Genomic DNA, 12,850 nt, shown 5'->3' with positions numbered 1-12,850 from the left:
TTCATTTCCAAAGTCCAACAGTATTAGACAATGTAAGCCTTAATACTGTATAACAGTTGTCAGTGATAGCTAGGTCACCCACCTGCTGGCATTGGCCTTATTTAGCTCTGTCTTTGAATTCCAAATGTAACAACTTGACGCACGTCATTTTGATTGACAAGTTATTAACACTGTAGGTACCAAATAAGTACATGTGTAGCGGTATATTGCTTTGCTTGTTAATGTTACTGTCCAATGTCCAGTACTTATCAGTATAAATTGCCTGTTGACATGTTGGTTATATTTTGGCCCATCACTGGCTACATGTGAGCAATGTGTAGGTATAATTACCACCCACACATAGTAAATATGTAAATATGTAGACTGATTCTTGTCTCCCTGTCCTACGCAAACTCAGATCCTTTGCTCACAACTAGAAGATCTATGTTCAACCTCAAGTAGTGCTGATTTACAATTCTGGCTATGAAGATCTGTTCTTCCTTGTATAGCATTCAGCCCTTACCAGCACAACAGTATGGCCAAACTTTTGGTTGGCAATATATGTAAGTAACTGTATGTGTGAATCATCAGTTGCCTGGGTGTGTCTTCAGCATGGTCTTCCAGCTTGTCATTCTAATGTCGCAGGAAGCCTTATGCATGTGATGTATATACAGTATATCAGACACCTAAATGTACATATTGCAGGAAGACAACACCATGATAGGACACCAAAATTATGCTGAAAGCAAAAACTAAGCCCCTGGCACACAAACCAAATCTATACTGAATTAAACTGCAAATATCCACCATAACAAAGTGCCTGTACAGTACAAATAACATGAAGAAAAATTCAGAATTTACCTTCTTCATCATAATGTTTGAAATATATTTCCACTTCCCAGCTACAGCCATTATCTGGCACCTTTGCACACAATGGCAGATGATGCTTCAATATCTTCTCTCTCTCTCTGGATAAAATTCAATTTAACGTGATGTCCTCCTCAGCTGCATTTTCCATAGATGCAAACTTATAAATATGTCCCAAAAATGTCCATCCTTATGAAATGATAAGTGCAATAATAATTCATCACGCAGGAACAATGTCATAAAACCTGTAACGCCATCAGGACAGGGTATAAATCCAATGACCACAGGTACATGTAGAGTAATTCACGCCTTTAATTTAATATGGAATCGATCAACTGCTGAAAGGATATCGTGGTCACCAACTGCAGTCACCAAAAACGCCCTTCACTTCAGCCCTTCAATAGATCTTGGTGATAATACCAGCAACCAAGAATAATAAATGTCACATGAATTATACTGTGATGATTTCAAGCCAGCAGTTGTCCACTTCTTAACATACACTGTATTACAGCACTTGCAGACTGCATATCAAGGGGTTGAGAAGTCTACCAGATACTAGTATCTTTAAACGCATAGAGCTCACTTGACCACTACAAATAGGCTCCTAATGCCTGTTGTTATTGAACGCTTTGTTTGTTACACAGTCCTACGACTCAGACATCTGGAGCTCTCACCTGTAAACTTGTACCAGAACAAGTAATACCGAACGCAATTTACACCTATGGGACATTGAGACATGGAATTAGTCTTGTGGAAGACTGCAGTCGTAGTGGAAATCTAGATGCTTTTATTCAAATAATGGTGTTATCGTCTGACAGGCTGTCTAGTACATAGTCACATTTATCAAAAACTTGTTCGCTGCCATTACCACAGAATGACTGTCGAGTGACTTCTACCAATCTCCAGTACTTGTATTTGTACCAAGTGCGTAAGCTCGGGCTATTAAACAAAGTAAAACCCCTGGTTGCCTTTCACATCTCCGACACCTATTCATCAAACTGTGTTATTCATAAATTCATGCTGGCTACAAGTTTCCAAGCAGTACATTGATACGCTCACATCACGCAAGCACCATCAATATGTCAATGCAATTGTTTACTATATATGTATACACATGCAGAACAATGAAGTAGGATGTTAATTATGTCCACATTGCTTGAACAACCAGCATATCACACACTCAGCATCACTACTTTAAACAGAAACTCACCTGCATACAATTTTTTAAAAATAAAATGTGGACCAAAAGACTATAAATTCCAATTTACTTTTCATCATGTTCATCAACTATGAAAGTTAAACCAACATTTGCTTGCATTGTCCTCAATTGTTTCCTGTGCGATGATCCATAATTTCTATCAAAAAAAAACATCAACCGATTTACATGTAGGCTTCAATGTTTTCCTATTACAAGTTTCCTGATGTGGGTTTGCAAAAGTCATAAAACATCCATCAGCACTGGTTAAACTGATGTTTGCTCAGCCTGTATAGATTAAGGTACCTGTATATGTTTCTGTAGTAACAGCATGATCCAACAACCATTTACCTCCACAGACAAAAGATGTCTCATCTTGATTTATGGGACATCAGTATTGTATGGTAACTGGCAAACTCCGTCCAGGTAATGATCCAGCAAATCCTAGCCAACCATGAGGTACAATGTAATTCTGGCTGGTTTTACTTGTTAGGTAATACATTGTACTTCCATGGTAGAAGATAATCACCAGGTAATTACAGCAAACTACACCTTCATTTGGGTTAACAGGTAAAAACAGTGGTTTCAAATATCTTGTAAAATGCCATTAACTGTCAATAATGATCAGGTAAATTGATTGCTTTATTGATTAACTGATAGTCTGGGTTGTTAAGAGCTGGTGCTAATAGCATGCTGGATGAGGCGTACACTGAACATGTAAACATTTAATTGACGTGTACCAGAAAGACATCTGAAAACAGCCGCAAACTGAAACAGTTAGAAACTTTTTTTCCTCATATAAACAAGAACCATTTTCACAGAAAAGATTTTTTTACCACAAAATTCAAAATCAGTCATCCAAAATCCTTCAGCTGATGAAACAGGACAACGTTAGCACTGATCTCTTCAGATGCTATGATATCTTATTAACTCAGTTATTATTAGTTCCTATCAAACAAATCAACAAAATGAAATACTTGTATTTCTAATAACTGTAATGCCAGGACAATAATAATTCAATATGCCTGCCCATGTGTTCACAAAGAACAAAAGCTTTACAGTATTGCCTGGTTTCACATCCTTTAGAATGGTACTTAAATATAAAGCAAAATGTGATGTCATCAGTACTATAGATGGATAGACAACTGAATTGTTTCCATAAAGGCCTCTTTCCTAAGAACAATTTGTATATGGTACAAACAGATAAATCTGCTACTGTAAGAAACACTCACCAAAGCACTTAATACATTGGTATATTTATAATTCTAATAAGGATACCAAAGGTATATGCTGTGGAGAGAAGTCCCATGAATACACACTTCATATGTACATGTCATACAGAGTACAGTATGAAGGTATCATGCACTAGCTTACATATACACTACACATCTTCCTCTTTGTTATGTGTTATATTACAACATGTATATCAGTATAACAGAGTCTTTACATTTTCTATATCCTTTGCAATCAATCTTAGTTATCATATAATTATACAGTCAATGCTATTAGGCTGATTTGGCTTACATTTAACATCCAGCATCACACTATGCCTATTCCTTTTTATATGTGTCACATGCTAACAAACTTCTTAGAACTGCTTCAATTATAACATGGTAGGCAGATTCGTCCCCCAACAACAGTAACGACGGACAGGTGTGTGGCTAAGTGATCACTGATAACTACACCTCCTCAATCCACAATCAGTGATACAACCATTTCAGTCTGCTTAATATTTTACACAGCAAACAGCATGGTCCACAGAATGGTGGTAAATAATTTACTGGTACATCCATTATTCCCCCACAACACAGCCTTTGTTTGATGATTATCTGCTTAAATCTTGTTAACTTAATGATGAGCAGTTTTTCCAAAGAACAACCTCGAATGTTTCTGTTCATATACTGGAAAAGCTTATTACTTTCACATCAATGTATATTTACATATATATGATTTTGTTCATCAGAAACATAGGTTTAGCCCGGTGGGTGTCTCAGGGTCTTTAAGGTGCCCTATTCTGACAAAATTAACATGGGAGATATAGGAAAAATAGGTGAAAATTGCAAATGAGACAGTCCGATTTCAAGTTCTGGTTCAGTCTATGATCAGGAGTTATGGACTGATGTATTTATGTTTAAAAAAGTTGCTGATGTTCTTAATACATGCTGATGTATTAAAGTCTTAAAAAGTTCCTTATTTACATTCATGAATAATGAAGAAAAAGAATTCATTTAAGTCCCCTGTTTTAAATATTTACCACGAAAGTATTTAACACCACATCCAACATACAAATCAACAGCTCTTTGATCACCACCACATGAACTGCATGATCAGAAAATCTTCAAATCCAGATTACTACCATCTGTGTCTGAACAGCATGTAAAGGGAAATTGCTTTATAGAAATTTATCATTGTCTACAAATGTAGGCCTGGAGCATAATTTTACATACAGTACATGTGATGTAATAACTACATAGATTTATACATGTACTGGTAAGTTTGGTAACTCAACATATTTCAAATTTCTTCCGTTCACACTGATAAAATTATGCTCTGTTATGAAGTCAGCAAAGTTTGTTCCTTACAAACAGTGCCAAACTTATCTCCCCAATGTGTTTCTTGCATACAGTGCATTCAAAAAACAAAATGTGTGATATTTAACAAGCTAGGGATTAAAACCAGTATAAACTACAGGTATATAACTTTACACATAACTTCTTCCAAATTTTAATAATATTTGTTCCAAGCAAACAAGAAATTTCTTGTGATTTTGTTTCTTGTGAGTCTATACATACATACTGAGACAAGGTCATGCATGTAACAGGTATATGTATAGACTGTGCCCACTGTGAGCATGTTTTCTTCACGAGTATAACACCAGTCTCTATAGTGTATACCTATGGGAACATGTCCCCACAGGTTGTGGTACAGGTTAACTAGCTGCCAGGGAAAGTGGTTAGATTCACAGAGTTGACATAGCAAGTGACACAGACAGATTGATTTTCCCTGTCACACTATCTGATCTGTAGTCACTGTTGCCGGGGGCAGCACCACAACAAACATTCAAAAGTCTCATGTCCCACTGACCAAGGGAGAGAACCTCTTATAAAACCAAATGAAGCCACTAAATAAGAGTTCATAAAATGAGCATGTATGGCTAGTCATATTTATGTAAGTGAGAACAGTGACACATGGTAACATATTAACATACACAAAACAGTATATTTAATACATTTGTTTCGTTCCTTTGTTTTTTTTACATAAAGAGAGCACACTTAAACTTTTGAATGTAATGAATTAAATGGGCATAAACTTATACAAAACTGAGTTTATAGCCTTTAAGTAGTCTTCCACAAAACAAAGTAAGTTAACATATAAATTAACAGCAGAAATTGTTTACCACAGTCTGCTATTGGGTACTGTAAATGTATAGCCTTCTAAGGCAGTTAATATTAAGGATACATTTACCACCAAATTTTCATTGAAACAACACTTTAGTCTACCCTATGCAGTCACTTGAATAACATCTAGCATAATTACTTGTACTGTAAATACATGTACATAAGTATGAAATATTATCCGCCAGTCCTTGTAAAAGACAATTAGGAGGGGGGTGGAGGTCACAATTTTAATCTTGTAGTTTGAAGGAGGCCCTCCAGTCACTGCTATGTTATAAATAATTGTCACACAACATCTACAATGTTACAATGTAACAGTTTCCACTTTAACTTGTATTCTTTTACACAGATAATAACTGCTTTACTGAAACATGTGTGTGTATACCCTACAAGCTCTCCATCAAATATCTGTATAGAGCCCTAGCCACACATACATGTAGCAAAACTCACTGCTTACAAAAAATATACCCATTTCAGCACAAAATGAGAAATGATAATTTCTGCCACTACACTTGATGTTTACTCACCCTAAGCCAAGTAACGCCTTACAAATTCACTTACAAAAGTCTCATGCCAAAGAGTGGTATGATTGTAGATTTTCAAAGTACAGGCCTACCATGGCTGGGGATTGAACTCTCGCGAAGGACCCTTAAACTACCAGACAATCTCAGCATTAAAATATGCTTAGATTTGATAGCAAGGATTACCACAGAGTTATCCTGTAGAATATGAATGTAAAACTTTAGTTCAATATATAAAATAGTGAAGTTTTGAATTTTGTAATTTACGATAGTTGATATGTGTGGTGAGCATCAACGATGGGACATTCCCTTCTTGTGACTGTAGCTTACATGTATGCAAATCTTCATCTCAAAACATGCAGTACTTTTTGAGGTACTAACCCTAACATTTACCTAAACACTGATTCTCTCCACAATACACCAAGTCATCACTTTTGTAATTTACTGTAATTACATAAATATATTAAACAACAGAATATCCTCTCACGTTATTGCGTTTTACATGTAAGCAAAACCTCAGCTTCATACATGCGGTATCGTACGTTTTGAGATACCACCCCTTACATTAATTCTAATACACATCCGCCTTGCGTTGTGATACGTGTGCACACCTGAGCTCAATACATGCAGCAGTTTTAAGATACCACGCCGAACATTTACTTTAACATTGCTTTCCCTTTTATTACACACCCACTTCGTCACCACACTCAGTGCTCAGGGTATGACATGCGTGTAAGCTACACCTATACCTTGTACAGGCTAGCTAAAAATTCAGATTTCATGAAACAATGTGGGATATTTTCACCAAGAACATGAAAATTCAACTACTGTTGTAAATCACATACTCTGTTATGAATTTAATTTCCAAAAGGACATATAGATACACTTGCAAACAAATGAAGAAGTTGCGTTAAAACAGCCTCCCGCACAGTTTCAGTTTCATGCTTGAGTAGTTAGAGGCCTTTTATATATTTCATTTGTCAATGGAAAATGAGCTGTTAATTTTAATGTCTTTTAAAAGAAAGAAGTATAAGTATTTGTACCATGGACTAACAGTGACTATAAACTTGAGAAGTGAACATGAATTTCCATCCAAAAATATCATACAACAAAACTCACCTCTACTTGGTCCTGAGTGTGATACATTGTACCTTGGCATTCGATAAATGTTATCCACAGCACAGGTGTGGTTATAAGACTAAAGAAAGCCGGTGTACACACCCGTAATTCAACCCGTTATCCCATGGATGAATTACTATGGATACAGGTGTAACACGATCACCTATCCCGGTTAAAGTATACAAGAACCTGTCACTGTGACTATAACGATGATCTCTAACACCACATCCACTCAGGTCCTTAGCTGTACCATCATATACAGTGACAAGAAACGCCTTTACCAACTATCGACAAAGCAGTTGGCAGAACTACTGTTATGGTACTATGTACTTAACATGCAAGAAAGCCTACGCGATGAAAGGGTATAATGATTTTTTCCTCAGTATTACCAACATGTGTGCAGAGCTTTTTGTCAGGCTACTGAAGCAACTCAGGATGTCCAATTGAACACCAGATCTGTATAGAACCATTTGAAGCCAATGCATCACTTTGACGGACACACTGGAAATCAATTAATCTGCAATCTCAAACTGCATGGGGTTCTTCCTTCATTGAATTCATAATAAAGTCATTCATCAAATCAACAAACCTGGCTCCTGACCATAAGACATTACCATACTGCATAGGTAAAATAAAAGAATACATGCACACGTACATGTATGTGAAACAGAATTTTATTAAATGTTTATTTAGTTCATGGCATGTCCTTAGATGTGTACAAATAAGTTTCTCATCCTTCATTTTTAGGTCTAAGAATGATTTTATTGATAAAGCTTCATCAGCTTTCAGCAGTGCGCCGAACAGTCCTTAACACACATTGTAGGAGTTACTATTGTTAATGGTGTGGAAACTACTACATGGAGTAGATGAATGGGGACTATAAGCTGGTGCTTGTGCAGGCAATTCACATCCGACATCACTTTCAGAAATTCACAAGCACTTTTTAAAATTTTTTATTCATTTTAGTGCGCATGCACGTATGAAGGTATGCTTAGGGTTTTACCTCATACGTAACAACCTTTTAGGCATATGATAACAACGTGTCATTAGGTATGTGTCTATATATTGTGTCTTCCAGTGGCAAGGCGAATCCATGCCGCCAAAGTGCTGCTACAACAGACATGACAATCCATCTCACCCCCACCATATGGAATCTACAAAATTAGGTTTCATTGAACCATAATGGGTAAAAATATTTTCAACAAAACAATTAAAAAAAGAAGGAAAGAAATGAACAAGAAAACAAAAAAATGCAATTAGTGTAATACATCTTATTCACATGTGTGGGTAAGTCTTGCCTTTAACAAGTTAAATAACAATTTAAAACTTCAATATGATGCTAGTTTACAGCACCAAAAGTTCAAACTAGGATACATTTATTTTAAACTAAGACATGTTGGATGTTGCCAATAACAATGACCTATAGCCATTTGGGTCCCAAGAATAAACATCAAATTTCTAATTTTTACTCGAGTGAAATTTATTAAACTGACATTGTGAAATAGTGCTCCACAACTGTTACAGATAACTGTATGTTATACATAAGTAGATATACCCTAAATGTACAAAAATCCTCTATTATGTCTTACTTTTGTACTTATCTAAAAGGGAAGATAATCAACATCTTAACTCCAAAGCATGTCAAAATTTACAACATCCATGAACTGGTTGAAGGCAATGGAAACATATCATAAAAAAGTTCTACCCCACATGAACATCAATGATCAAACACCTAATACTCCTTCCCTGGGTTACAACTCAGTGTAGTCAGCCTTTGGCAACCGCCAAGGCTAATTATTATATAATGTGGTAAACCAACCCCTCAAAACACGCCCATACATTTCCAAAATCATAAGGTCAAAAACACGTCTGCTTACATTATTGCACCTTATTGTTTAAAGTGAATTTCAAGTGAAAACAAAGTTGAATTAATTAACTGAGCTAGTCGTGTTGCCACAGCGTGGTAACCTATAGCTGTCCAAATTGAGCCAACATGACATCAAGAGTGGTCTCCCCTAATTGATCTGGACTCGGGTGAAAACTAAAAGTTACTGCAGCTAAGTTGCAAACTACAACACCATTCAGTTTTACAACTTTCTGTAGGTAAGTGAGGGTTAGGAGATGATAACACTACAATGATGATTACACTCTACCAGGCTACCTACATACCTAATTATTCCTTCATATCTAAAGGAAATGATTTACATAATATAACATCAATCAGCTCCCACAGATTCAAAGTGCTACTTCAGTCTCAAGAGAGGCTATGCAGAAATATTACAGTGATATGAAGGATACCCTATAGAATGTAGCTACCACCACAGTCCAAAAAAAATTTACGATGAATAACTCATTCCCCGTTTAAATGAAGAGTCCTCAAAAACAAAATGTTTGGCAGTTTCCGTAAAATTTTCCAGATGTGACGTAAAAATATTCCATATGTGACGATGAATCAGGCAGATAACGTCTGCACGTTTGACAGAACAACATCATTTGTGACTATACGCCAGTGATGGTGATGTCAGACCAGACAAAATCTTTGGAAACGACAGAAAACTTTTGTTTCTGGATTATTCTTGAAAACTAACAACAGCGGCTGTAAAACAATGCATTTTTTTACAATGTTAGAAAATAAGTCCGTCTATCCTTATCAATTAAACTTGCTTTTAAAATGTATGCGTCTTGGCACTAAAAAGGCCCTTTAAAGACTGGATGTATGCATTGCCTGGTATCATGGAAAGGTTCATATTTAATATAACAAAAAATTCATCATTTTCATCAATGATCTGTTTTACTACCTATTTTATGAGTCTACTCACTAAACTATTAATTCTGCTCTACCAAACATCTTAATCACCTTCAATCACAAGAAAATGAAGTTCACCAAGAGCTAATCTTACTTACACTTCCTCGATTAGCTTATTCTAGACTGATAATCTTACTAGCTTAGATAGTTCTAAAAATTTGTTCTTGTGTGAAACACATGCTTTCTATGTAATTCAAGCATAATTCTCCTACTTCAGTCATATCTGCTCTGTTCAAAGTCACATACAATAAGGAATAGTATCACGCTTTCTGTCCCTTGACATGCCCTAAAACACTGCATCATTTTAATAGTAGAATCTGTTCCTCGTAATTGTCAGCTTTCAAATAGATCTACATTTTTCTAGTGTTATATTATCTTAGGTAAAACACCAACTTACAGTATCCTTTATTTATATTGTATATAGTAAAACAGTCAATAAATTAAAAAAGGGACAATAGGAAAGTGTTGAATCACACAAGAATAAACCTATAATGTACTTATACCAGGTAAACACAAATAAGAAAATACCAACAGTGAAATTTATATTTAAGGGTAGCTTTCTTACTCAAACATGGACGGAGGGGGATACTTGACTTCAAGGCACAAAAGGGCTAGTTTCATAATAGTTTCCAAGGCACTTTACACATGAGAGAAGTTTACAGTAAACAGACAACCCCTGTCCATTGTGACTGATTTAGTGCTTCTGTTAAATGTCTAGCAGACTGAAGAGGTAGCAAAGGTAGTCCTTCTGGGAAGACTCATCTCACATGTGTGTTTACAGCTGAACAATGAGACATAGTAACCAGCCCAGACTAGAACCCTGTCCACAAAGACCAGTCACACTAAGGGACAGAAAGTAAAACTTCTTTCTCACCTACATGTATCTGTCCTTGCTATCACCAGCACCAGGACAATAAGGACTGGAATGCCTGCATGGACATGCATACGTGAATACCCAGCAAATGTTTTTAAAGCTACATGCACTGTATACGTATAATGTAAATGAATGCTTTGAAAGTTACATACTTGTTTTACTCAGTATTAGGGCCTTCAAATGCATGGGGAAAAAAACAAGCTTTCAAACAGGAGAATACGTTAATGTTTATTTCATTTTGCATTCCTTTACTGTTCTGGTTTTAATGTATGAAACATTATGTTACAGTTTGAATGAATTAAATACATGTAGCTATTCAGGTACTACTAGAGGCAAAAAACATAATCGATCTTAGTTGTCAAATAAGAAAAAACTTGTAGGCAAACTGAGATTTACAGAAAGTGGATGTATGATTCAGCACCCTTAATTTCTAGTCCCGAATTTATTTGTTTATTTAACTGACTGTTTAATACTTGAATGTCCAATTATAAAATGAAAATCAGCTTTAAAGTTGAAGTAATCAGAAGGAAACAAAGAACTTTACCACATGTCACATTCAGACTTGCACGTCAAATTGGTGGCCAAATGGAATTCAGTGAACAAAGCACCCATCAGTACACTCAACCACTTACTGAATCTACAAAATCCCTGTCTAAGACCAGGATTGAACCTTCACCTCCTTTATCCCAAGGTTGCATGTCATACCACTTAGTGACATCCCACAAAAACATATTTACTGTTTACTTTCTAAACCTTCTTACCCATGTATCCAACAATTTAAAAGTTGGCTGGAGTCATTCATGCAATAAAAGATGAAGAATAACACCTGCATCATGATCAACCAACAGTTATTTTTTACTCTACTCAAGTTAACAACAGATATACACAGACACAAATACATTACTTAAACTTTTCTAGCTAATTATAGTCAGTTCTCTCGTGTTATACAATTCACCTAAGAGAATTTCTGGGGAAAGATTTACCATTTTAAACGCGACAAAGTCACAGCACAAAGGAAGGGGACTTTCAGACACCTGCTTTTATGCATTTTAAAATATTACCTATGACAGGCATGTATACTGACTACTGTGCAAACTTGATTGTCCGACAACATGCAGTTGCCCTGCCGTGCCTTACCGGTTTAAAATTCAGTGAACAATTACCGGTAACACAGCCAAACACCATTCAAATCAAAGTCGTAGATTAGGTAAAAAAAACCAAAACAAAAAAAAACCAAAAAAAAAAAAAAAAACCCTAGCTACCAATAAGTAAATAAAGTGTGGATTAAGCTAACATATATTACAACATGTATTTTTCCTAGCTTAGTAGCCGACCCATTCATTCACCAACGTGCACGTGTTGTTGTTGAACTACCCTTATATTTGCTAACAGAAGACTTTCTGATGTTTTGATCATTCATTTATCATGCAACCAATACAGCAATTACACCAATGTTTATGCTAAGGTCATACCTGTTTTTCTTTGATATTTTCGCCGGGAGCTAAAGCTGCCAGTCGTGATTTGTTCGTTTTCCCTGGTTCACCGCCCGGAGTTGTGGTGCGTGTTTTGGCTGTGCGAGTGCCCAAAGGCCCTTTCGCACTTTCAGACATTGTCTTTAACTCCAATATATTACAACATTTGTTTTTAAGTCTGACACAGCAAATACTTTTCTAGAGATAGCTGTTTAGATAGGATCGGCGATCTTCTTCGCAGTTTTTGGTTTTCTTCCCCACCTTTCTGTCACTCGACATGTCCCAACGTTGTCGTCGCCATCTTGACTGTTTACAAGTCTCCACGCGACTTCTCATTTGCATATTCAACGGTTGACAGAAAAGTGATCCGCGTGGACAGGTAACCTTTAACATGAGCGGCCTCGCTGGCGGTGGTCTCCTTCAAACAGGGAACGAGCAAAGACAACCTAGAAAAGAGAAGAAAAGAAAAAAATAGAAACAAGCATGCACGGCTTTATATATATGCATGAAAACAATTAATCTACAACACACGATAAAATAACAATTTGCTTTTTGCTGAAAATACAAGTTTATCCAAAAATACATCGAACTTCTACAGATGTGTGTACCTGTATTTTAATAT

The 12,850-nt window shown here is 36.1% G+C and overlaps 1 protein-coding gene across 1 annotated transcript in view; it reads right to left on the bottom strand.

Annotated features, from left to right (window-relative positions):
* Positions 1 to 12,585, bottom strand: part of LOC135475949 (dynein axonemal heavy chain 5-like) — a 71,812-nt gene extending 59,227 nt beyond the window's left edge. Inside the window, exon 1 of the mRNA XM_064755919.1 lies at positions 12,229 to 12,585. Coding sequence (XP_064611989.1) covers positions 12,229 to 12,366 — 138 coding nt within the window. The 5' untranslated portion in view covers positions 12,367 to 12,585. The remainder of the gene's footprint in view (positions 1 to 12,228) is intronic.
* Positions 12,586 to 12,850: the final 265 nt, after the last annotated feature.

The sequence above is a fragment of the Liolophura sinensis genome, chromosome 9, assembly GCF_032854445.1.
Source record: "Liolophura sinensis isolate JHLJ2023 chromosome 9, CUHK_Ljap_v2, whole genome shotgun sequence".
NCBI classification, from domain to species: domain Eukaryota; kingdom Metazoa; phylum Mollusca; class Polyplacophora; order Chitonida; family Chitonidae; genus Liolophura; species Liolophura sinensis.
This window is presented reverse-complemented; position numbering and strand designations above follow the sequence as displayed.